The 26,036-nt window shown below is 35.8% G+C and overlaps 3 protein-coding genes and 2 long non-coding RNA genes across 5 annotated transcripts; 4 read left to right on the top strand and 1 right to left on the bottom strand.

Moving 5' to 3' along the window:
- The first annotated feature begins 2,175 nt into the window (after positions 1 to 2,175).
- On the top strand, positions 2,176 to 4,027 carry LOC133672411 (uncharacterized). The gene is made up of 2 exons (XR_009834849.1): positions 2,176 to 3,269; positions 3,862 to 4,027. It is a non-coding gene; the product is annotated as an uncharacterized LOC133672411 (long non-coding RNA).
- Positions 4,028 to 4,840: 813 nt separating this feature from the next.
- On the top strand, positions 4,841 to 6,676 carry LOC133673241 (RAP domain-containing protein, chloroplastic). Its single transcript, XM_062093978.1, is given in 7 exon segments — positions 4,841 to 4,861; positions 5,111 to 5,201; positions 5,204 to 5,467; positions 5,760 to 6,158; positions 6,161 to 6,246; positions 6,249 to 6,412; positions 6,514 to 6,676. Coding segments are annotated over 7 exon segments (1,188 nt in total).
- Positions 6,677 to 7,840: 1,164 nt separating this feature from the next.
- Positions 7,841 to 10,836, top strand: LOC133673089 (desiccation-related protein At2g46140). Its single transcript, XM_062093727.1, has 3 exons — positions 7,841 to 7,996; positions 9,041 to 9,988; positions 10,534 to 10,836. Exons 2-3 carry the CDS (start codon positions 9,050 to 9,052, stop codon positions 10,537 to 10,539), a joined length of 945 nt encoding a protein of 314 aa, XP_061949711.1. The 5' UTR covers positions 7,841 to 7,996; positions 9,041 to 9,049; the 3' UTR covers positions 10,540 to 10,836.
- A 6,513-nt stretch (positions 10,837 to 17,349) lies between these two features.
- LOC133673576 (uncharacterized) lies at positions 17,350 to 18,776 on the top strand. The gene is made up of 2 exons (XR_009835005.1): positions 17,350 to 17,939; positions 18,373 to 18,776. It is a non-coding gene; the product is annotated as an uncharacterized LOC133673576 (long non-coding RNA).
- Positions 18,777 to 20,602: 1,826 nt separating this feature from the next.
- Positions 20,603 to 25,595, bottom strand: LOC133673574 (ankyrin repeat protein SKIP35-like). Its single transcript, XM_062094450.1, has 5 exons — positions 25,427 to 25,595; positions 24,856 to 25,240; positions 24,076 to 24,745; positions 22,329 to 22,761; positions 20,603 to 21,698 (listed from the first exon to the last, which is right to left on the bottom strand). The coding sequence occupies exons 3-5, from the start codon at positions 24,711 to 24,713 to the stop codon at positions 20,892 to 20,894; spliced, it is 1,878 nt and encodes a 625-aa protein (XP_061950434.1). The 5' UTR covers positions 24,714 to 24,745; positions 24,856 to 25,240; positions 25,427 to 25,595; the 3' UTR covers positions 20,603 to 20,891.
- Positions 25,596 to 26,036: the final 441 nt, after the last annotated feature.

Raw genomic sequence — 26,036 nt, 5'->3', positions numbered from 1 at the left:
GCTATGAACTTTTGATACTTTTCACACATTTTACATCCTTAAACTATCTTACATGTGCAAATTAATGACCATATTTTAGGAATTAGGAATGGCACAAATTTCTTCCCAAAGTTAGTCAAGGGACTGTTTAATTAATTGTGATAAACTACGTACAGGGACTAGCTTATAATTAACTCTAGAATGTTGGGCAAGAAAGAAAAAGTTTAAAAGCTGAAAAACTGAAAAACCAAAGGATTCAAGCAACATAAAAAATAAAAAATCACATATTGGTTAACAATCACTTTGTTTGTATTCAAGTTATACAACTTAGCCTTTAGACATTGAGCTATAGCCAACAAATATACACTTCTCACTTGTCTCATCTAGCTTGTGCCTCTTTTCTTTAGGTATTTGAGCATACCAAATATTATCAAATACTTTCAAGTGATTCACATATAGTTTTATTTCACTCTAAGCTTTAAATGGTGTGCTACCCTAAACGGTCTTTATAAAACATTTGTTAATCAAATAAATAATTGTATACACTACTTCAGCCCAAAAATTCTAAGGTAGCTTCTTCGAATACAATATACTTTGCCATCTCCATCACGGTTTGATTCTTCTTTTCTGAAATTATTTTGTTGGTGTGTGTAACGAACAGTGAGTTACCTTTCAATACCTTCATCTTCACAAAACCTGGAAAATCATTATAAAGTTACTTTTTACCCCTATCACTTCTTTACACTTTTATGCAATGACCATATTGTTTTTCAGACATTTAAAATTCTTTAAAATTATAGCAACTTTAGATTTTTGCCTAATAAAATACATCAATGTCGTTCTACTATAGTCATTAATAAACAACACAAAGTACCTATTTTGAAAATGAGATGGAGTGAACATCAAAACATAAATGTTAGTGTGCACCAACTCAAGTACATTCTTAGCTCTTCATGCTACTTCTCTTGGAAATGATTGTCGATGATGTTTCCCAAGAGCACATCCATCACAAGCATCTTTCATCTCTTGAATGAATGGATGTCCTTGAATCATGTTCTTTCGGTGAACTAATTTGAGGCTACCAAATTCAAGTGATCAAGTCTCTTATGGCATGACCTTGAATCATCAACCAAAACCATCTTCAAAGTTACATCTTTTCCACACTTTAAGTCAAGTGAAAAACACCTATTCACCATCTTCAAACTTGCCATAACTTGCCTCCGTAGAGTTTTATCATAAATGGTGCAATATTAGCCTTCAAAATACAATGAATAGCCATGCTCCATAAGTTGCCCAACACTCAATAAATTTTGATCAGCTTGTGGTACATTACCTTATAAATCATCTATTTTCCCTTTTTAGTTTCAAATCTAATGGTACCTAGACCACTTGTACTCATAAATTCTTTATTCTCAATCTTTACTCTAGTTTGCCTCATTGTATCAATGTCATTGAACAAGTTTTTGCTACAAGCACTAACAATGAGTCATTGTCCCTTCTTGTTTTCTATGCCACTTTGACTAGCATAAAACATGCTTCCATCACCTTCCTTATCTTTGGTAACATGTGTTTATTAATTTTTCCTCATACGACAATCTTTGATTAAGCGATCAAACCATTTACAATTGAAACATTATATCTCCCTTTTATACCAACAATCCTTAGACTTATAGCCTAATCTATTACAAGTATAACATCTTCTAGCATCACTATAGCTATTGCCCAAATTTGTTTCTCTTTTACCCCTTCGATTTCTACCCAATCCTCTACTTCTACCTCTTTCATATCCTTCACCTCTAAAAGATCCAACACCTATTCTCACATTATTAAAAGATCATTTCTCATGGTCATGTTTACTAAGAGTATGCTTTGATTGGAAGCCTTTTCTATGAACTTCTCACTCCTCTTAACTAATCTTTTCTCATAATACTTCAAAAAACCCATCAACTCATGAACATTCAAGTTAGACAAATCTTTAGTTTCTTCTATAATTGTCACAATATGATCAAACTTTTCTAGAAGGCTTGTGATGTTTTGTATTAAAGGGATTGGAAAATACAATAAAGCCCTTGAAGGCTTAAAGGTTAGAATAAATGAATAAGGGGTATAGTGGTAATTCAACAAAACTTGATAAATATAAATAGAAGTAAAAAAAAAAAGGAAAGAGGGATCTGAATTTTGAGAGAGAACCGGCAGGAGAGAAAGGGAGAAAGAAGAAGAAGAAGAGAAAGAGGGGAAAATAAGGGAAAAGGAAGAGATTGGAAGAAATAAGTTTAAAGGTAAGATTTAGGTTGTTAAATGTATAAATATGTGTTAATTAAGCTTTAATTTTGGTTTTGATAAATGTTAGGGTTTTGAAAATTTGTGTTTTGGGTTAATTGATGAATTAAGTTGAATGTTATAGAGTTAATTGTTGTGGGTATTTGATTATTTGGATGATTTTGAGAGATTGAATTGAAAGATGATGATTTTGAGTTATGAATTGTGTAAATGGTGAATGTTGAGTTAGAAATTTGGCAAGAACAGTAGGTAACCTGTGAGAATTCTGAGTTGGAGGTTGAAGATGATGAAAATTCAATTTGGTCCCTCAATTTTGGAAAATTACAGTTTAGTCCCCAAACTTTGGAAAATTTGCAGAATGGTCCCTGGAGCCTATTCCGAGATTCTGAACAGAATAACATATGAGTTATGGACAGAATTACTGTATAGATAAGAGAATTTAACACTTTCAATTTGGTCCTCCAATTTGACAAAAATTACAATTTGACCCTAAAAATTTGGTAAAATTCCAGAATGGTCCCTGGAGTATAATGAGATGATCTGGACAGAAATGAGGATGAATTATGGACATAATTTCAGTATATTCATGGATTTATGATAAATTTTAGTTTGGTCCTCCAATTTGACAAAAGTTGCAATTTAACCCTTAAGAATATGATAAATTACAGATTAGTCCCTAGCTGTAATATTATCTTTTTAAGATTAGTTTGATGAATAATTGAGGGTTATTTAGTGAATTATTACCAATTTTATTAATTGTTTTATTATGGATTAGATTTCGGGAAAACCGTTAAATGTTGGGTTTTTAGGAAAGATAACTAGTTAGTTCAAAAACATTTAGGGTTATGGAATACACCCTTAGATAAGTGTATTAAATAGGTTATATATATTCTTTTGAGTCATTCTTAAATATGTCTCCTTTATATTCAGATAATCCTGATATTCTACCGGCGGGACGTTAGTAGGATTTTCTTCGATATCAGCTTTGAGTTTTGTTGCTTTCGAGTCAGGTGAGTGGATAATTTTCCATATGCATGAGAAATAGTATAAGTATTTGATTTGTTAATATGAATTGAATCATGCCTCTTGATAATATATATGTTGATTATTATCCTTGTTATGATAAAGCATGATCAATTATTGAATCTGAATTCTTGATATGAACCAATATATATTTTGAATGGACTTCTGAATTGATAGCTCCTCATTTGATTGATGTCATGAGTTGAGCTTTGAGATATGAATATATTTGTTTGATTATGATTATGAACCTATGGTATGTCAGTCAGAATACCCATGCTAACAGGGTGGTGTTAGTCTTTGTGCACATCGTATCTGAACCCTAGTTGATCAGGGGAGTCACCAACCTGTGTGGACTGATCATCCCACAGTACGGAGCCTCATGCTCATTGCATTTTGATTTCTGACGAACTTTACCATTTGATCTTCTTGTTATGGCCTATTTGAGAAACCTTCCTATAAGAACCTAAAACCATACTTGTATATATATTTCTCATTGTTTTATTACCTCGTGTGTGTATATTGAATGTTATCTACTCACTGAGTTGTTGAACTCACCCTCTCATTATTTATCCTTTTCAGGCTTATAGCTTGATAGCAGGTCATTTTGTTGGACCTTCAGAACCTGCTTTTTGGTTGTACTTTGTACCTTTTCTTTATGTCTAGTTAGTGCTCCAAAACTCTGAACTTTTATAAACTTTTGTATTAAGACAATTCAATTATATTATGAAATTGATTTTGTTATTAATGCTGCGTTGAACTCTGATTGAGTTAGGATAAGTTTGTGTGTAAGTTTGGGTTCGCATAGGCATGGAACCTTGGAGGGGAACCTTGCCTATATGCCGGTCATGGATCCGGGATTCGGGTCGTGACAAGGCTAATCAACACTTTCTCTATAACTCTTCTATTACTAATATTCTCACAACAACTCTTCATTTGATTAACAACCTTATATTCATATTAGAAAACTTATCAACAACTTTATTTTCCTCTATTTTCATATTCTCTAACTCCCTTCTAAAACTTTGGATAATAGCTCTTACATTCAGATCACCTTCATATTCACTTTGCAAAGTCTTTCATGCTTACTTTGCATTTGTGGCTCTCATGATTCTTGGAAAAATAGGATCATTAACTCCTTTTTAAATCAAGCCAAGGGTTGTTGCATCTCTAATCCTCTTTGCTTTCAAATCTTTGAGTTGTGCTACGGGAATATCGTCAATATCTTTATATTCTTCATATATATGTTACATCCATCATCTCCCACAAGTCAAGAGCAACTCAAGAGAGATGAGTAAAGTCTAAATCTTTATGCTCCAAAATTCATAATTGTCTCCTTTGAATATTGAATGTTAGACTCCAACTTGAGCAACCTTCTTTGGACATTTTCTTCCTCCTTTAATCTTAGATAAAGCTTCTCTTTGACCTCTATTCTGATACCAATTTATTTAGTGGTTTCTACAATCAATGAGTCTCACAAAACACTCTCAAACCACACTTAAGTATAGCATATCATTGCTGTAATTTTATGGTATAAAACTCACACAAGAGAGGGCTTACAATGGAGGAAGACACATACACTGTTATTGTTTTTTCTTTTTTGTCATAGCACCAGTTTCTACCTATTTTCAACCTAGTTTTTAGTTATACCTACTGTCATTCACTTCAATAATTTTTAGCCCTATGAACCCTACTATTTAGATAAAATAATACACTTAACTTAACACACATGCAACTCTAGTTAACTTTAAGCTAACACCAGTCAACTAACTTTACAACACATTAACAATAAGAGTAAGGTTAAGATAGCTAAGGACTTGATTTGAAAGAGGATTTGGATTTTGATTTGAAGGAAGACGTTAAATTAGAAAATGATGTTAGTGACCTTAATAGGATGCTAAGTATGTTACGAGATGGCATGTTTTAAAAAAGAAGGAGAAGATCATGGAAGAGTTTGTTCAAAGGGTGTCCCAATTCTCTGGACCTTCTGATTGTAAAAAATAGATTAACTTCAATAGAGCGATTGTGGAAGCATAAACTATAGAGGAAGTTTTGGAAAGCACTGGTGAGATGATTATTGCTGTTGGAAAAGGGTTTACTCATTCACTGTTATCTCCATTGAACATTGCTACTACACTTCATCGAATTGTCCTCGATTGTCAAAAAAGTGTTCTGAGATCATTCATATGTTAAAGGACTGATTCAATCCAATAGTTTAAGTTTTTAGATGAAGTTCTAAGATATGATTTATATTATTTTTTAACACACCTCTCAAGTGAAAAAAATTTCGGCTTGAAACTTGCACATGCCTATATTACCTTGTGCTTAATTTTTATCATATAAAATATGAGTAGTGAGATTCAAACTCGTGACTGCTTGATCAATAAAACTTTGATATCATATTAAAAAATCATATCAACTGAATAACTTGAGCTTTTAAATAAATTCTAAAGATATGATTTAATTATATTATTTTTTAATATCATACTTTCAAAGAGAGGAGCTTGCTCAGGCTTTTGCTTCTCTATATGAGCCAGCTGACTCTTTGCTTGAGGCTCAGGATACTAATTATAAATCTGCAAACCAATAGTGCTCCTTAAAGGCTGAAACATCATATTCTGATGAGGAGAGCAGCAATGAAGTCAGTGGAGATCTTGATGCAGGACCTTTAGGCCCTCCAGTGCTCAGATTTATATAGTAGGTATCAGCTGGGTATATAGCTTGGTCATATGCTGTTCTAGGACAACTGGACCGAATTTAGTTTTCAAAAGTGTAGAGAACTCTGAGCCATTCTGAGGAGCAAAGGCTTTCAGAGCAATATAGAGAGGATATCATGTTTGCTTCTCAGGCTCATCTTGTGAATCAATGCTCGAAGCTCGAATACCCCGTCTGGAGTTGTCACTTGGGGGCAGTCTTGAGGACAAAATTGCTCGTGCTGGAAAAACTAGAAGGTTTAATCAGAAAACAAAACTTCTTTATTTGGGAAGGAAGTTGCTCGTCTCCTGGTGAGCACTGGCCTTGATTGGGTGAGAGAATATGTTGTGGACGGGTACACAGTGGATGCTGTTGTGGTTGATAAGAAGATTGCTTTGGAGATAACTAATTAATTTGTCCAGGAATACAGGTTGGTATCGTTACCAAGTAGAAGACAATAGTTGAGTTATCTGTTTGTTCTCGCTCAGCTATTTTGCTTTCAATTTAATTATTTATCCTCTTTTGTTCTGCATGCAGGAGTGCCTATACCATGCTGAAACGGTCGTACATTGATGCTGCTGGTTGGAAAGTGGTATCACTGTCTCATCAAGAGACGAGCCCCTTCTTCTCACAATCCAGAAGGCTTCAGTATTACATATTTATGCACACAAAAAATTTACAAGAAAAACTGACAAAACCATGAGGTTGAAAGTGTAACTGGAAAACATGGGGTGGTTAACTGTTTTTGAAGAGAACATCAATATAATATCCACGAAATCACATTGGCGTCAGTTTTTCAGGAGGAAAAAAAATGTTTAACTTGATCATGTACATGTAGCTTGCTGGGAAAGAGTTAAAAGTAAATTAAATTAGGGAGATGGAAGATTGTGCATAGTTACTTTAAAAATTGGAATCCATCTTGTTTTTTTAAGGTCACCATCCTCTCCATGCTTCTGCAAGATAACAAAACAGATCTAAGATATATAAAACTCTTAAGAGTTTGAACCAAGAGAATGTTGTGTGCATCCATGCATGCATCCGTTTTGTATATAATAAGCACAATGAACCTTTTGAGTTTTGAGAGAGGATTTTTTAAGAAATTGAAAAGGTAGAAGGGCTTGTAGTTAATAAGGAAGAGGAATGGCAAACCAACCATTATTTGTATGATGATGATGCATTTCTTGTATAAACTGATAGTACTATTATATGTGGTTTGTTCGATTGAAGCAGTGGGAGGAAATTAACAGAAGGCATGCAGTGATGAGAGATGGAGTACCAGAGAGAAATCCTCAACCTCAAGGAGCATGTAGGCGTAGAGAGTAGCAGCAGCAAAGATGCATCACCTCAAGGAGCATGTAGCTCGGCGGAGAGAGGAGTGATGCAGCATAATCGATCGATCATAAAAATTAATAGGCAGGGCATAAAGGAGAAGAAATGATGGAAGTTTTGGTAGATTCAATATATACTAGTTAGTCCTCGTTGATTTTGTATGTTTATCTTTTTCAGTTCAGTCATAAGAATCAATCAAATGTAAGGAGGAGCAGCAGCAGCAGGAGGAGGAGGAGGTTGTGCTTTGTATTATATTTATGCTGTTCCTGTCTCAGCCAGCCATGTATTGTGAAATTTAAAATAAATAAATAAATAAATATTGGTGGGAAGCTGAAGCAGAAGCTGGTTTTTACGTGACGAAACGGTGTCGTGAGTGCTTGTTATGTGGATTGAGTTGAGATGAAGAGAGCCGCGTGTTCCGTTTAGAGTGGTAGGATTTCTATCCATCCATCCATCCATTACTTAACACTTGAACACTTGTCGTTTTTCAGATTTCAGACAGAAAACGCGGATCTGTTGTCGGTGAGTACACGTGTACACGCCTCATCCTTTGGTCACTTATGTCTTTTTGTAAGCGACGTGTTTGCTCGTTGCCACTCCCATTACACACGATCACACTCTCTCGTTCAACCATACGCTGCTGCTGCTGCTGCTGCTTGTATCTTGTAATCTTCGATTTCGGTTTCATCTTCAGGTAATCTCTTTTCTCTTCTACCGAAACAAGATCATCATCATCATCTTCCCTCTTCTTTTTTCTTTTTCTTTTTCGTCTTCTTTTTGTACCGTATTTGATCCATGCAAAGATTGAATTTTTTTTTTGTTCTGTTGAAATATCCATCATCTCACTGTTTTGATCTGCACTTGAAAGAAACAGATCAGATCTGAATCTCAGTTCATTGTGTTTCTGAATCACTGATACTTCTGACTTCGGTTTCCATAGTTATCATCTTTTCTCATGATGATCTAATACATACGATTAATAATTAGGAGATCTTAAAATTACTACTTTGCTTCATTTATGAATATTATTAATACATTATTAATGTAATGCAGAACTCATCTCTGTTAATCTTTTTTCTTTTGATTAATTGGTATGATAATCAATCAAGTCAATTGCTTTATAATCCTACATTTGATCCCATTTTTCTAATACATACGCACACACATCTTTCTATCCACAGTTGCTAAACTGTCATCTATTTTTCAGATCACACCACGATTCTCTCTTAAAAAATAAAACTAAAACGAAATAATTTTTTGTCAATTTTCTTGTAGAAAATGGGAGTCATTTCCTGTTATTAACCTCTTCTTTCTTTACAGCATTGTATTTTTCGGAGTCTTGAACCTATAAATGTGCTGTTGTGTCTGATTTTGACTCAACTGTATTTCATTAACCATTCCAAAACTTCACCCATACAATACGGAGTTCGATTTTCCTTGGTTTTTGAGTAGCCCGTAACAGTGGTGGTTTGAGAGTTTCACCACAAGCTTAACATTTTTTTTTTGCTTCTTTCATAAGGGAGACGTATTGACTTTTGCATTTCATATATCAAAACAATGAGGATTGTGTTGCAGTTATTCATCTTTAGCTTACCAGTCATGAATCATGAGCACTCTTCTTCTGCTTTTTTATTCATTCCCTCTTATGTGATATGTTTCTGTTTTCCTTTCTTTTCCTGGTTAATTGCACTGCTTCGTCCTTATTTCGCTCTTTAACATTTGGAATATGTGCTGCTAGTTCTAAGGTATGGCTTCTTCTGACAAGCCAGAAATAGTTGATAGAGATGTCAAGGAGGATGACAAAGATGAAGAGAAGGGTGGATTTATTGACAAGGTGAAGGACTTCATTCAAGACATAGGTGAAAAGATTGAGGGAGCAATTGGATTTGGGAAGCCAACTGCAGATGTTACTGAAATTCACTTCCCCACAATCAACCTTGAGAAAGCCGAGATTGTTGTTGATGTGCTTATTAAAAACCCAAATCCTGTTCCAATCCCTCTCATTGACATCAACTACTTGATCGAGAGTGATGGAAGGAAACTTATTTCGGGGTTGATCCCAGATGCTGGAACTATTCGTGCACATGGCGAGGAGACCGTCAAAATCCCAATTCATCTGGTTTATGATGATATTAAAAATACATATGATGACATTAAGCCTGGGAGTATAATTCCTTACAAGATTAAGGTTGACTTCATTGTAGATGTGCCTATTTTTGGAAGGCTTACTCTACCAATTGAGAAGACTGGAGAGATCCCCGTACCTTACAAGCCTGATATTGATCTTGAGAAAATTAAATTTGAGAGGTTCTCCTTTGAAGAGACCGTGGCAGTGCTTCACTTGAAGCTGGAAAATAAGAATGATTTTGACTTGGGCCTCAATTCTTTAGATTATGAGGTTTGGCTGTCCAATGTGAGCATTGGTGGTGCAGAACTGGCAGAATCTACCAAACTCGATAAAAATGGTATAAATTATGTCGATATTCCAATCACCTTCAAGCCTAAGGATTTTGGTTCCGCACTCTGGGACATGATTAGAGGAAAAGGCACTGGTTACTCCATGAAAGGACATATTAATGTGGACACACCTTTTGGAGCTATGAAGTTGCCCATCAGCAAGGAGGGTGGGACAACCCGCCTCAAGAAGAGCAAAGAAGATGGTGGTGATGATGACGATGACGACGAGGTACTTTAATTGTTAGATTACTTGTTTAATCATTCTTTTTCCATGTGCTGATGTCCTTGGCCACCCAATTGTTGTTTCTGTACTGTTATATCAGACATTTTATTGGCTTGATTCAAAATCTGGCTCGACATTGTTTTAATTTGATTTTCAAAGGCTTTTAAAGGTCTCTGCATGAAATGTTGGTTGAGACACGGTATATTTGCATCTGTAAATTATTCCATCTTCTCTTGCCTTGCTAGTCAATGACGTCATGACCTTTTCCCGCGGCCTAATCGTGTACCTTATTCTAACATAATTGGATTGCGTACGTTAACTCAACCGTGCAGAATTGCTTGAGTTGCTACAATCATAACATACCATCAAATGAATTCCTTTAGTTTTTAAGTAATGGTAATGTATGACCACTTCTAACATGACAATGCGCAAAGTACTATAGTGGGATTAAGTGCCTTCAACTCTTCATGTTTACTGTTGCACATTCTGTTATGATAGTGTTTTTTCCTGCACTAAACCGTGTCAATAATTTTTCCTACCTTTGTATGCAGGAATAAAAAACAGACAGCATCTGGAAGTTGTTTCTTCAAGTAGCTGTTGTTCGCTTACTGGTAGAGAGTCAGTACAATAATACATCAGAAGGTTATTGAAATGAAGGTATCAACTTCTCTGCAATCTTTAAGCAGGGAAATCAGCATCTCCATTTGTGCATTTGTGTTGTTGACTATATCGCAATGTGGGCACCTTCTCTGATATCTTTAAACAGGGAAATCAGTGCCTCTATTTGTGTATGTGTGTAATTGTTGGCTATATCGGAATGTGGATTTTTATAAAAAAAAAATACTTTACCCCTATCTGCAAGCCTTGGTAGTTTTTTTGAGAATGGCAAAATCATAAACTATATTGTGCTAATGAACCGTGTTTCACTGATGCCTAGTTTTTTTTTTAATTATAATTATAATAATATAATGTTTTTGGGAAAACATATGGTAGCTGTGGGCTTCCTTGCCTCAGCTCATAGTTTTGCATCTGTTTTTCTTGTTAGTAAAGGGATCTCGAAGAAGAGAAAAATCTATTGCCTGGTTGCATCGTGGGCGTTGTGTTAAGACCAGCCCGTATGTTGTCTCGCCTATGCGCTCTAGTATATTGTACAACAGAGCACTGTAGGGTTACCCTTCTGGAACGTGGAATTGGACAATATATTAACGTCGATAATAGTATCCTGGGACATATGGATTAGGACATTATCTCCGATGAGAAAACCTTGTCCCGTTCTGTTCAGCCACGCCCTGTCCACCAGATGCATAATCTCATCTGTTCAGCAAACGCACCTTGAGTCTTATAGCTAATTAGGTGTACCTCGTTCAATAGGAAAGGCAAGTCTCCACAACGAGAGTAGAGAATTTGCAAGTGATAATATCATCCTGGGTTAGGCTACCAGGTTGAAAAGGTTGGATAATACAGTTAAGCCCTCCATTGACGACTCTGCTCCGCCGCTTGATAGATCAACTCTTGGGAATATATATATATATATATATATATATATATATATATATATATATATATATATATATATATATATAGAGAGAGAGAGAGAGAGAGGCAATTTGGCGAGGTAATATCAGCCAAACTCGCCCTTCCTGTGTTTCTCAAGAAGCTCCCATCAGCATTAATTTAAATATAGCCTGGTTGGTTCAGGAAGAAGACCTAGCTTGAGTGCTAGTCTGAACTCTCATTACAGTCAAAAGCAAGCTCGCAATCCTCAAGGGAGATCATGCAGCGATCAAAAGCAGAAGAAGCGAGGGTCCCTTGAAAAAACTTGTCGATATGGGGCACACCAGTGTTTTATTTGGAGACACTGTTGGTGTGGCATTTCATTAATTTGTAGGACCTTAGCCTTGGTTTCTTATCTCTCTCCGTTGCATGCCAGACAAATCAAGTGAGAGACAAGAATGGTGTGGCCATTTGGACCTTTACTAGGCCCCGTATCTTAATTTGTGTTTCGCTTTAATTAAAACTTGCTTTGTTAAACACGAATTTTTAATTAGAGCTTTAAGAATTTAAGAATTGTGCTTTGTTTAACAAAAATATTCAAGATGATGATTAGTTAGTTGCCAAAGATGGCCATGACTCAGCTAGGAGCATATCATTTTCTACGTTCCAACTGTGAACAAACAGAGAGGGATGTTTGAAGGAATCAGAGAGAGAGAGAGAGGGCATTGCAGAAGCAACATGGTGGGTACGTACAGGAGAACGTCAAATCATGTCCCTCGTACAGTCGTACACATCTCACAAGTGATTTGCTAGGCTAGGCTAGGCTAGGCTGGCCTGCCAAAATGCCAGTCCTTGCTAGCAGGCAAGGCAGGAGCCATATGAAATGGGTCTGCAGGCTGGGTTGGGTCCCAATTTCTTAAGTCAAATGTTACGCTAGTGATGTGGGTTTCACTGTGCAGGGACAGCATGCGGTGAATCGACTCGGACCCATACTGGCCCTAACCACCCTTGCTTGCCCACTCCACTCGTCGGGTGTCCATGACTTCCACTACTTCATTTATATTGGCCCAAATTATGCCATTTGGAGCCACAATTTCTTATTATTCATGAGTGCTGTGGTCGAGGAGGAGTGTTTGTTTGTGTTCTTAATTGAAAATGTATTGATATGATATAATTTTTTTAATTTTGGTTCGAGTTAATCTGAGATAGATTAAAATGCGTTTATGGTTATGTGTGAGAAAAGTAGCATAATGTTGTTATACAGAAAAACACGCGATCGTTTATTGTTACTGTAGTTTTTTTTTTCTTTTATTTTTTCTCACCAATAAAAGTAATGTTGTTTAAGAATTAGGGTTTAGGGTTTAGAAGATTGACGAATTTGATAGCCGGAAGAAATGACCAGAAAGCGGGGCGTCTATTTTTTCCAAGGAGTTGAATATGTGGTGATAACTATATATCATGCACCATTGGGCTCCTTTATGTGCCTAGCAGTAATTAATCAAAACACCTGCTGATGATGATGCCCTGTTTTCGTGTCGTGAAAGTTTAATAACTAAATAGAAAAAAAAATTTGACGGGTTACCCAGAATTAATTGGGCTAACCCGTCAAACCTAGTTAACCCGTTAAACTCGGAATCCGTGTCATGAAAGTTTGATAACTGAATAGAAAAAAATTGAACATTAACAAACTAAATTAAACAAAAAAAATTACTTAAAAAAGAAAAAAAAATAAAGACAAACAAAAGGCATCAACCTTTTCACTGTAGATTGCACCGTGCAATTAACAGTTAAAGACATAAAAACAAAAAAAAAGAAAAAAAATTCTTTGATTAGCCAGACCTAAGATAACTAAATAGAAAAAAGGCATCAACCAATAACTAAATAGAAAAAAAAATCATATTAATTATATTAATTAAATAGAAAAAATATTAATTCAAAAGAAAAAATAACAGAAAAAAACTTATAAGAAGAAAAAAACTAATGAAGAAAAAGATAAAATAATCTAAATTAACTGGGTTAACCCGTCAAACTTAAGATCCGTGTCATGAAAGTTTGATAACTAAATAAAAAAACATTTAATATCAACAAACTAAATAAAAAAATCAATTAAAAAAAAAGCATCAGCCTTTTCACCGTGAACTGCACTGTGCAGTCCACAATGAAAGGCATAAAAAGAAAAAAAAGCAAAAAAACAAAAAACTAAAGGCATCAGCATTTTTACTGTGGACTGCATACAATATTAAAAGATGAAATTGAAAGAAAAAAACTAATGAGAAAAAAAAAATCTGAATCAAATGAGTTAACTCGCTAAATCAGGTTAACCCGTTAAACCTGGGATTCATGTCATGAAAGTGTGATAAGTAATAGAAAAAAGATTTAATATTAATAAACTAAATAAAAAAAAATAATTAAAAAGAAAAAAAGCAAAGAGAAAAAAACATACAAGAAGAAAAAAACTATTGAAGAAAAAAAATCTAAATTAATTGGGTTAAACCATCAAACCTGGGATTCGTGTAATGAAAGCCTAATAATTAAACAGAAAAAAATTTAATATTAAAAAACTATAGAAAAAAAAAATAAACTAAAGGCATAACCTTTTTCATTATAGACTACACCATGTAGTTCACAGTAAAAAACTTAGAAAGAAAAAGAAAAAGGGAGAAAAAACAAAGTCATACGCCATGAGTTATTTTTTTTTTTGCATAAAAAATATCAGAAAAAAACTAAGATCTAAGAGTGTTAGATCTTTCTGTAAAGATATATCCAAAAGCCTTAGATCTAACTGCAATGCTTGACTCAAAAATAATATTTATAATAATAATAAACTTACATGACTTAAGTTTAAATGAGCTTGACTACAACACCAGACCCAAGAGCATTGAATATGGGTCTAGCTATCATGTCGTGTCATAAAAGTGTGATAATTAAATAGATTAATTAAAAAGAAAAAACAAAGAAAAAACAAAGAAAAAAACCAATAGGAAAAAAAAACTAATGAAAAAAAAAGAAAAAAATCTGAATTAACTGGGTTAACCCTTCAAACCAGGTTAACCCATCAAATCTGAGATTCGCATTATAAAAGTTTGATAACTAAATAGAAAAAAAAATTGACAGGTTTACCCAGAATTAGCTAGATTAACCCATCAAACCAAGTTAACCTGTCAAGCCTATGATACGTGTTATGAAAGTCTGATAATTAAATAGAAAGAAGTTTAACATTAATAAACTAAGCTAAACGAAAAAAACTAATTAAAAAGAAAAAAAATCCGGGTTAACTCGTCAAACAGGTTAACCTACCAAACTCGGGATCCGTACCATGAAAGTCTGATAACTAAATAAAAAAAATTTAACATTAACAAACTAAATAAAAAAAACCATTGAAAAAAAAAAGGAAAAAGACAGTTCTATAATTATAATTATAATTATAATTATTAATAAGGAGAAAGTAAAAACATGGAGAAAGCTACAGTGATTTTTCCATCCTTTTTAGAGTATTACTTAATAACAAGGCACTTAAATCTTTACATCTTCGAGATTTCCTGGTGCTCATTCAATGGCAATATATCACTGTGCATGCTAGTCGTTGGAGAAGCACAGCTAGCACAGATGTCCAAGTCCAGCCACTTTTGAACTTGTGTGGCATCCCTTTTCTTGCTTGCTCAACAGCTACACCAAGGAAGCTTCCATGGAGCTTCACTTGGTCCCCATGCAGCCCCCTTCGCAAACCGTACGTGTGTCACTAGCTCGTTCAAGGTGTGAGGTTTATTATTCAACGTCAAGATTCACGAGCCTCTCCTCTCTGTTTTTGTACAAAAGTGCCGAATGCTACATCCAAAAGATGATAATAATAATTATTATAATAACCCTTTATTGTAAGATGAAAAATATTTGTGCCCAAAACAACAACGTCACGAAAGTGGATGAGTTCGGTCAGGCTAGATGGGAATGGATATTGACCAGAAACGATCGAGAGGTGGGGTTGGTGTTCAATCAAAATAGTTGAACCAACTTGGGTGTTTTCAATCCTAAACACCGAAATCAGACCGCAATTAATTTCAAGAATATTTTTTTAATTAGGTTCCTGAACAGGAGGAGCTTAATTTGGACTTTTTTTTGTTTTTATGAGGGAGATTTAGACACCTTACCTTAATCAATGGATCCTAGCTACTATGTATGTAGTTAGAAAATAAATGATGATGCTATATATATGCAATGTATTTTGGCTATCCATTGAAATATGGTCGGTTGATAAACAATGGTTTTCAGCTGGATAGAAGGGTACTGCGGAATCTCTTGATCGATCGATCGATCACTACATTCTTGACGATGAAGATATTGAATAATATTGTGCAATTGTTTTTTTCTTCCAAGTGTTTTAGTCTTCCGGGTGCACCGCAGCAAAGAACATCTGATCATGTCATTGTTTAATTATTGCTGTGGTGGAACCTGCGATGCAATCCTAGCTAGTGGATGTTTTCGTATCTAAGAATATTTAAAATAAAATATCAAATTGAATGCTCTTCAACTCAAATATATATATATATTTAAACACATGCAGTTCAAATTAATGCATGAATAGTTAAGAGCTTTAGTAAGTCAAGCAAACCCACCATGCCCTCCCCTGAAGAACTTGCCATTGCAAATCAATATTCATTGAACATTGACGTTGTAATTAAGTTCATTGTTTGATGAATAAGATTCTGAATTATTCATGAAACCTTAAGTAATGGGTTTGAATGTACATTACAATTAATCTCGAAATTGAAAATCCCTCTTTCAAGTTCATTAATTTACACAATTCTCTTTCCAATTTCTCTTTGACCAAACCAGCTCCATATACCCTTGGGAATCTGTCTGCCCCTTCTTTACAGTACATGGGAGTGATTATAAATAAATGGCTAAAAAGGAGCTAGGGAGAAGAAAGAAATGAAAAGGGATTCCATCCATGCTCTGATCCTTTGAATGCATGAACTTAAAATTAGAATAACTTGCAGACAGTATCCATTCCTCCCAGACATTCATGAATTTTCAATTCTAATATTGTCACAGAGCAATGCCTGATGGTGAAGAATGAAGGGGCCATGGCCTATAGCCTATGGCCAATTCTAAAATATGAAAAACAAATTAAAAAGGGTGTTTGTACGAGGAAGGGATAAGCAAGTTGGGACGTCAGAGGGGGGCGGGGGGGATACATTGAATTGGAGAAGATTTGGAGTTCCACATGGATATTGGCATATGTTCTTCTATCTAAACCACAGCATCTCCTTTCTTTTGTCACGCTTGACGATCACATCTTGACCATTTCTTTTGGTCCACTACTCGACTTCTTCTAAGATTTTATACAAAAGCAAGCCATCATGGGCTTCCAAAAACCCTAAACTAAACGTTGCTGCTAATATTTAATTGGTGTTTTTTTTTTAAATGGTAAATATAGAAGATTAAATACTAAAAACACTATGTCAAACTCGTTTTTAAAAAGCATTCAAATCCAATTTCAAACACCCTCTTATCACCTAATTAAACTTGGTTTTCTGAGCTCACGAACTATCTAATCAATGTCTTGTGCTCCTAATAAAATATTCACCAATCGAAATCCAAGCATTTGTAGCAGTAAGAAGCTTTGTTTTAATTAATCAGGAGGATGTTGCTTGATGAGATTAACAGATGGCTAGGCTTTAATTAATGATGGATGAACACATGCCATGGCTAGGGGAATTCAATTGGGGGCCAAGAGCGGACCCATTTGACATGGCAGCAAAGGGAGTGAGAAAGATCCGATGGCATGAGATGAGAGAGAGAGAGAGAGAGAGAGATGGGTAGTCGTATGATTTGAGCACAAGACTCCTTCCATTTCAGACCCTAATGTGGATCACAAGAAATAAAAGAAGCGTGGGACTTTTCTTTTCTAGAGAGAGAGAGACGCTGCAACATGTAATGCCATCACCACTTTCTAGAGAAGAGTCCAGGGGTGGTGAACCTTGGGAGACACATAGCCATACTTTTCCAAAATCAGCAACTTGCATGTCAGCAAAACCCCACTTGAATAAGGGAATTCACTGAACCCAACCCATACTCTCTCTCTCCTCCCTCTCTGACAAATATGTTGCGTGAATGTGAATAATAATCAAAATATTGCTACTGTGCTGCTAATAATGATACAAATACAGTGCAAGAAGCCAAATGCCATCACGGAATTCATCCTCTTTCTTTTCACCTTCCCCATACCTTCCTTCCTTTCCATCCATCCGTTTTTCTTAAAAGAGAAAGAGATCCCTCTCCTTCTATCTTAGCAACAAAAAAAACTTGCACCATCAAGGAAAGAAATAGAGAGGGAGATGCTAAAAGTTTATGTTTGTGCATTCTATCTTTCTTGTTGCCTTGTTAGGGAATTCTCTCATTACTCTTATCACCTCCACCTCAACCTCCACCATCAGAAACCAAAGCATTTCTATCAGCATCACAGGTTACTACCTTGTCTGCCCCTCTCTTTTGAATTCATCTTTCATGATGTTTCACTATTCGTTTCTTTCTTTTTATACTTTCTTAATAACTCATCGTAAGCTAGCTTTAATGAGTTTCTTGAATTGAACAGTGTCTATTTCAAAAAACAATCTTCATGATGAGCCAAGTTTTTTTTTTTTTTTTTTATTGCTATCTATGTTTAACATGAGTAGTACTTCTTAATTAAATCATGTTAGCCTTTGAACATGTAATCTTGTAAAGAAGAGGAGAAGATGAGATCTATGCAGCACATATATTGAATCTTTCTGAAATTTACCTTCTTTTTTTTTTTGGATTGATGTGTATGTTGGCTTCTGGTTAATAGAATCTTGGTTAAAGATGATGAATTTCTTGAAACTGATTGAATCTTTTCTCGTTTTTTATTTGGAATCCAGTTGGGTTATTGGGGACGACGTTTCTTAATTGGTACTAAATTTCAAGGCACTTGATCAATTCTCCAGAAGCAGGAGGACAGACAAATTGTTCATAGTTCATACACATAGGCAATCATGGTTGAAAGAATTTAAGTTAGATTGTTGTTGTAGATTGGTTGAATCTGATACACATTAGTTTCTAGCAGTCAAAGCACTATCTATCCGCATTGAGATCCAAGAGGCATTAGAGTTTTTGGGGTGCTGGATTTGTGAATTATCTTCAAGGATAAGAAGCTGCTAGCTGGTGGTGAATCCCGCAAATTTACAAGCTTGGCTGAGGTGTGGATCATTGATAGTATCGACGTTTATTGTTGCTGCATTAAGGCTGTTAACTGCATTTAGTAATTGGAATCAAAGCTTAATCACGGAGAGTGATTCTTCTGGTTTGAAAATAATTGATTGTCCATTGATCTACTGCAAGAAACCGAAGCTGGAGATCTGCTCTGTGGCATATTGAAATTAACTCTGTACTTGAAAGAAAATAATCTTATCTGGGGTGCTGGGAATTTTGGAAGTTAAAATGAGTTTCGAACATTCTGAATCAGAAACAAGAGTGCCAAGAAGTAGAATCAATCTGCAAGACCGTTGTTCTAGCAGCATTATGGATGTGAGAGCACGAAAGATCACTACTAACAATCCCCTTGCTCCCCCTCCTAATACAAGAGTAGAGAAAAGGAAAATGGAGTATAATCGATCTCTCTCGCAAGGAAGTAGCAGAAGGTTGTTGACTGCAAGCCATTTCAGCTTGGTATCATTGCTTTTGCTCGTATGTCTTACTGCATCTTTGTTGATTCTTCCCTTGGTACTACCGCCGTTGCCTCCACCGCCTTTCATGTTACTTCTGCTACCAATAGGCATCTTAGTGTTGCTCATGTTCTTGGCTTTCATGCCTTCTAATGCAAGGGACATAACTTATACATGTATGTAAATGGTGTTTCAAGAAAATGTGTGCACCTTTGTCTCTTCGTACAATTTTTGTAACTTTCCTGAAATGTTAAAAACAGAAGATCAGTTCTTTTATTTCTTAGTCTTGAGCTATTTCTAACACGTAATCTGTGGCATTTTTTCATCGTTAATTAGATTTTTCAGGTAATCTTATGCTTAGGGCACAGAAATAGAGTTATTTATATGCACAGGGGGATGCTGCTATTGTTGCAATAAATCAACTTCTGTCAGGGATTCCAGCTCTTCTGGTTTCCCTCCTGTTGTTTATACTTCGTCATCGGCAATGTTGGTGATGGAGTACAGGCCTCAAGTTGTTGCCTTAATAGTTTATTTAGAATGCTTGGAGAGCACAATGCAAGGGATCCCAGTGTGGCCTAACTTGAAGATTCTACCTTTCTTTCTTCAAATTAAAGCTGCATTGCTGATGTTTACATACGTGAAGAATGCGAATGTTCCAACCAAGATGGTCATGTAGAACGAGAAACAAACTTCCAAAGCAAAATCATATTTAGGAAGTTTATTATAAATAGATTAATGTGTTGATAACAACATTTTTGTCCTGTCCTTTTTCTTTTTTAATGTATGGCATAGTGAAAAGTGCTATGTATTGGCAAGAATTTGAGAGAAACATGATGATGGACATGAGGCAATAGCATGTTATGAACCATGATTTGGTCACTTGCATTGTTTGACCTTATGGTTTGGTTTAAATAATAATAATAATAATAATATATTTTGCACTGATCTAACCTCAAGTGGTGGCAACCCTTTTCACCAAGAGGGAATGAGAACAAGTCGAGATCTGACCCCTATTAGATGCACCAGGTTTTTAGGCATTGCAAATGACTATATTATAATTACAACATGATGGACAGATTTCATAGCCAGCCATCCCATCATCCCCGAGAATAATTTCACAGGTGAGGTCCATGACCATCCGGCGATTCATCACATATTAGATTCAATGGCTGCTGGTCAAATGCCATGTGAAACATCATTGTTTGAGACCACCCTCTCGGGTCAGGCTCACCTTCATTTGCATACCCTACTTTGATGTCTTTGTCTATATTTCCAACTACCAACCACCAGGCAAGCCACCCATCTTATGAACAGGAAGCAGCCAACAAATAAAACTTTTCTCCCTTCTTGGAAACCTGTCAATTCAACCACAAATGGAAGAAGAGAGGGAGAGAGGAGAGAGGATCCCACATACCGACCAAATCAAAGACAGTGCAAAGAAAATAAATAGGGGTAACTATCAGCTAATATACATTCTCATTATATATGTATATATTGATAAATCAACCCTTTGTGTCATAGTTGCTCTCTGTCTTGCACATAATAGTTAAACATGCACATGATTGATATAATAATGATATAATGATTCCAGAGAGAACTAATACTTTAGCCAGCCACATTATGGACGGAAAATTGACAACCTTATGAGATCTGTCACCCTAACCACAGTTGAAATGTTTATTGTCTATGAGATATGGCGGGGAAAACTCTAGTCAAAATTCACAACACAAGATCTTCTAGGCCACGCTGCGGGTATGAACCAAAAAAGGAGGAAGGTAATGTTCCAAAACAGCCAAGAGTTCTTTTCCTTGGCTCACATCTTCTAAGGACCCACCCCCAAGTTTTCTAACAGCTTCAACAAGCTGACCCCTTTGCTTTTGTGAAAGTAAACAACCACCAGTTGCTACACACTCCCTGAACAATGGCAGATAAGCAACTGCCACTCTTAAAGGGCCTGGCAGATCCCTTAAGGATATAGGCGATCCACCCCAATTCAAAATCCTCACAAGATTCATGTAATGTTCTTGTCCTTGCTTTAATCCATCCAAGTATGCTGCCTCTGACCAGTGCTCTCGAAGAAAAGCCCTGAGCTCAGGGGCGACAGACTCATCATCAGACCGAGCAATGCTGTCAGCAACAGCATAAGTAGCAGTAGGATCACCCAAGAAATCAGAACGTAACAGAAATGCCACGCCATCAAGTGACCCGCCACTTCGCTCCCCAGCAGCCTTGAGAATTTCTATGCTGAGGGCAGCAAGAACATGATGAGGAACGTGAGGGAGGAGATATCCAGCAACATCAACTTGGCTACTAGAAGTCGCAGCAGTGAGAGCAAGGCAGAGTTCCATGTCACGGCAACCCCTTTTCACAAACCACTGAACAACCTGCATGCAACCCCTTTCAGCTGCTCTCATTAAAGGGCCCAAGAATGCTATGGCATTGCCCTCTTCCACTAGACATTCCATTGTACCAATTTTGCAGTAGTGAGAAGCAAAACCTAGGGCCAGATCAACATCGACATCCAAGCTGTTCCAATGGGCAATCTAAACAGACAGATCCCATATTTGACATGAAAAAAATTCAAACAAATAAGTCAGATAAGCATACTTAAAATGATATTAAATTCCCAAGACATCTCTCTCTCTCTCTCTCTCTCTCTCTCTCTCTCTCTCTGACACAAACAGGGACATGTGTGCGCATGGAAATAGACATTGCAGCCATGCTTTAGAAGATAATCAGTTCTGCAGGATGGTGCAGAGGAAAAAAGACGAGGTAAAGGCATCAGAACAAACCAAAAAAAAAAAAGAGTATATCTTTCGCAAATATAAAAGATGACGATTTATCTGGAATTTTTGCTTACTAATAAAGATTCACTACAGCATTTATTTCCTTCTTTACTACCATATGTGGAAACTATTTGCAGTTTTGCACAACCAAAGCCAAATTCATTTATGAGTATCATATGAAGAGAAGAAAGAAAAGAAATTCACCCTAAAAATACCTAAAGAATTGCTAAGATCATTGATAAGATTCTAACTGTATCTCTTGCTCTCTAATTAAAATAGAAAGATTCTTCTTCCGAGGAAAATTAAAACCACAACCTTTCAAAATACTCGGTGAACATAAACAGAACAGTGCAGAAAGAAAAAGTTACATGTTTGTGACTAATTCACCTGTAACAGAATGCGCACAAGTTCTGTACTTCCAAAGCGAGAGGCTTCAAGGAAACACTGGTTAACATTGTCTGCACCCCCTTCAACCAACATACCAAGCAACCCTTGGATTGCAGCTGCTGATATCCCAGATGCCCAGCCAGGATCGAATGAAGTGGAGAATAAAGTAAGCGGAAAACAGGCTGCATCAAAGGCCTCTGTGAAATCCTTCCCTGTGAGTTGATTGCCAGCGAGATCAAGAAACGTCTTGAATGCAGACAATTGAAGTTGAATCTCAGCAATTGAGCTTTGAATCACCCGGTCTCTATTTGCCTGGCAGCGAGAATGGAAGCCAATACATTTCAGAGCCCACTCAGTAAACTTTTGAACCTTGGCACTGGCTTCTGCCTTCAAGACCTCATCTCCATTGCACTCCTTAAGTCGCTCCTTCAATCTGAACAAAACATGAAAGTAAAACAAAGAATGCAAGTCAACAGGATGCTAAAAAACCAAAGGCTTTCGCTACCCATGTTATCAAAAAAATTGTTGTGGCTGAAGTTTAGGTTTTTTCATTTACAAATAAAAGCAAAAGAGGGGACAAAATTTTTCATTGTGCGCATACGGTTTGTCATAGCTAATTTATAAAAAGACTGTTATTATATTGTCTCAGAAATTAAGCACACTGAGCAGAAGCTACAACCAGAAATATAAAGATACACGATTCATTCACTTAGTGAAGGCTACATGAAAGGTACAATATTTTTGCCAAAGACTTTGCCATTTATAAAACAGAATTGAAAATCACATCAGAATCCAGCCGTTTCATGTGCATCCCCATCCACGTGGACAGGCAGAATGCAATAAAAAAAATCATATTTCATTAATATTAAATCCGTATAGGAACAGAAAATATAGAGAATATTTGTGAAGCACATTCTAAACAAACTATATGAAGAAATAAAGTAAATTTCCCCTTCGCATATAGAACTGAAATTGTTACAACCTCTCAGCATTTTATTTAATGCATTAGACCGATGGGTAGATTAAGGTTGCCGGATAAACACATCAAGGACCAAAAGGTGTCGGGGGTAGGGAGGGTGAAGGGACAAAGAAATAAAGAATAATAGATCAAACACAAATGATGGCAAAACATAAAAGTTATTGACGGCAAAACACAACCTAAATCAATTTCTTATTTTACAGATTCATCAAGAACAGTGGATTACGAGATATAATTTAAGATTGTCCCATGTCAATATACAAAACATTGAATGATCCTTAATCATCAAGAAGAATGCTTCAGAATATGCAAGCACAAAAAAGATACCAAGTGCCCAAAATATTATAAAAGGGCTTATAAGATTAGCCATTGTACACACTAGAAAGAACTGCAAAATCAACCTAGCAGAAATCAGTAAAAGAAATTACAGAAGAACCTCATAACACAGTAGGCCAATCAAATACCATAATACAAGGATGCTAGAACCCTAGAATAGAGAATACAAGTTTTGAAAAATGACCCCCAACACCAAACATATGATGAATGCAATAATATAAGCTACAACATATACACAAGCTCATACATGCAAATGCATATATATATATATATATATATATATATTAGCATGTCTAACACATAGGTATACTTATACACACTAATATAAACACATACGACATATATTCTGTCCAAAGAAATGAAAAGGAAAACACTGATTGTTCCATAAACTAAGAAAAATATGCGGCTATTTTATTTTTTCTGCAAATATACCTTTGGGCCATCACATTTACTGTGTCTTCAAGATGCATCGTTTGGCTCTGGCAGGCCGAAACACATGAAGCAAGAAAAGAAGTTCTAAGAGCAGCTCTAGTAAAGTCATAAGCACCATTGGCAATAATCTTCTTAATCAAACTGGTTATCCCGTCAAGCTCTTGCTGTGTGCTCAAAAACCAGATAGAGTCCAGTGTGATGCACAAGGCATCATTAAGGGTCTGTGGATCAGCCAACAATATCAAACTCTCAGCAGGCTCCCAGTCATGGCAACTCACTGCACTCTGAAACATCCGGCCCAACTCAATCCTATCTTGCCTACTGAGTTTCTTCTCCTGTCCAAAATTCTCCTTGTCGCCAATCTCAGACTCCATTGCAACCACATGTGGCTTGATTTTTGTCGCACTACAACTACAAACACCTGATACTCTTGACTCTGTACTGATATGGGGTGCTTCTCTTGAAAATACAACATTACTTCCCTCGCCCATTTCCGATGAGAAACATTGAATTTCACTCTTTGGACTTCCAATTTCATTCTCTTCGGTTTCCATTTCCACAGTAAATGACTCTTCGGGGTTAAACACATCCTCCAGATGCATATCAGTCCCCTCCACCAACGCTGTCTCCTTTTCCATACTTTCCACTATACAACCACCACGCCAGCAAACTAAAAAAAAAATTTAAAAAAAAATCCCAATCAGGCAAACACTCAAATATCCTTAACAATGCGATCATAAATACTTTTAAGTAAGAAAAGTACAGAAAATATTGAAAAACCTAGTAAGAAATGAAGTGGCTTCTCCTTCTTCAAAACCCCAATTCCATCAAAACAAATGACAGATTACATTCAATCATCTTCTCCAGATGGCTCCATTCAATCAAAATAAGGAGCAAAAAGATTAAGCCCCGTAATTATAAATTAGCTTTTCAGGAAGAAGAAGAAAAAAAGAGTATCTGGGCCTCCTTGAACAACTAGAATCTAATAGCTGAAGTACCAAAACGATCAAAAGGAGCAAACCCACTAATTATATAACTTCAAAAAGGATAGACACAGTTTCCATAACTAGAAAAGAATATAGATAAAAAAAAAAAAAAAAAAACTGAAAAGCAGAAACCCCTCCTCCGTCTTGAATCAGCATCATCAAGGATCCACAACGAGACCCTAAAACACAAAACCCATTTGCATCAATAAGCAATCAACAAACAAGTTACTATCTTTTTCAATAAACAACAAATAAAAGCTCAAAAAATTAAGAAAATAGAGGAAATATAAAGGGAATGAGAAGCAGAGATGGTGTAAATAAAATAAAATAAAAGAGAGCAAGAGAGAGAGAGATTGTGAAGATACCAAGCCTGGGTTCTAAATTGAGAGATTTTTTTGTGCGAGAGGGAGAGAAAAGGGGGAAGAGAAAAACTTTTTCTGCCTGTGGTATTTTAATTACTAGCGGTAGGGAGAGAGATTGTTTTTGGGGTTTTCTTTTACTTTTAATTTCTTTGGACACCAAACCAGACCAAAAACTAGAGAAAGAAAAGCTTTGTCTTTTTCTGTTGTTTAATATTTTTAATCATAGTTATTTCATTTTCAAGATGCGCTGTGTGAGTTTTGTCTACAGAAACAAAAATGAATTAATTCTCCACTAGATCAATCAAGTTTTATCAAATAAAGTGTTTGGAAGAGTAATGGTTTATTTCTTTTTAATGTATTTCAATTTAAAAGCATCAAATTAATATTTTTGAATAAATTTCAATGGTTTTTGTGTATTAATAATAATAAATTAAAGAGATACTATAGACAGGATGAATTAATCAATCACCTTGATGAGATGAGCGTGAGGGGAACAGGAAAATGAGAGTCAGCACCACAAAGGAGGAGGAATTAATTAATTAATTAATCAGAGTAGGAAAAGGAATATTTTAAAATTACAATGAGGATGAATGGCTCCTGAAAATGAGAGTCA

This window comes from Populus nigra, chromosome 14 (assembly GCF_951802175.1).
Source record: "Populus nigra chromosome 14, ddPopNigr1.1, whole genome shotgun sequence".
Classification (NCBI taxonomy): Eukaryota; Viridiplantae; Streptophyta; class Magnoliopsida; order Malpighiales; family Salicaceae; genus Populus; species Populus nigra.
The sequence above is the reverse complement of the archived record's forward strand: the minus strand, read 5'-3'. Positions and strand labels throughout refer to the sequence as shown.

Excerpts from the sequence above, each read along its gene's own strand:
- LOC133673089 (XM_062093727.1), top strand. The coding sequence starts at position 9,050 with ATGGCTTCTTCTGACAAGCCAGAAATAGTTGATAGAGATGTCAAGGAG.
- LOC133673574 (XM_062094450.1), bottom strand. The coding sequence starts at position 24,713 with ATGGAAAAGGAGACAGCGTTGGTGGAGGGGACTGATATGCATCTGGAG. Across the intron at positions 22,762-24,075 it reads GTAAATGTGATGGCCCAAAG|ATTGAAGGAGCGACTTAAGG; the intron begins GTATATTTGCAG and ends TGTTTTGTTCAG. Across the intron at positions 21,699-22,328 it reads TTGTGCGCATTCTGTTACAG|ATTGCCCATTGGAACAGCTT; the intron begins GTGAATTAGTCA and ends CTGTCTGTTTAG.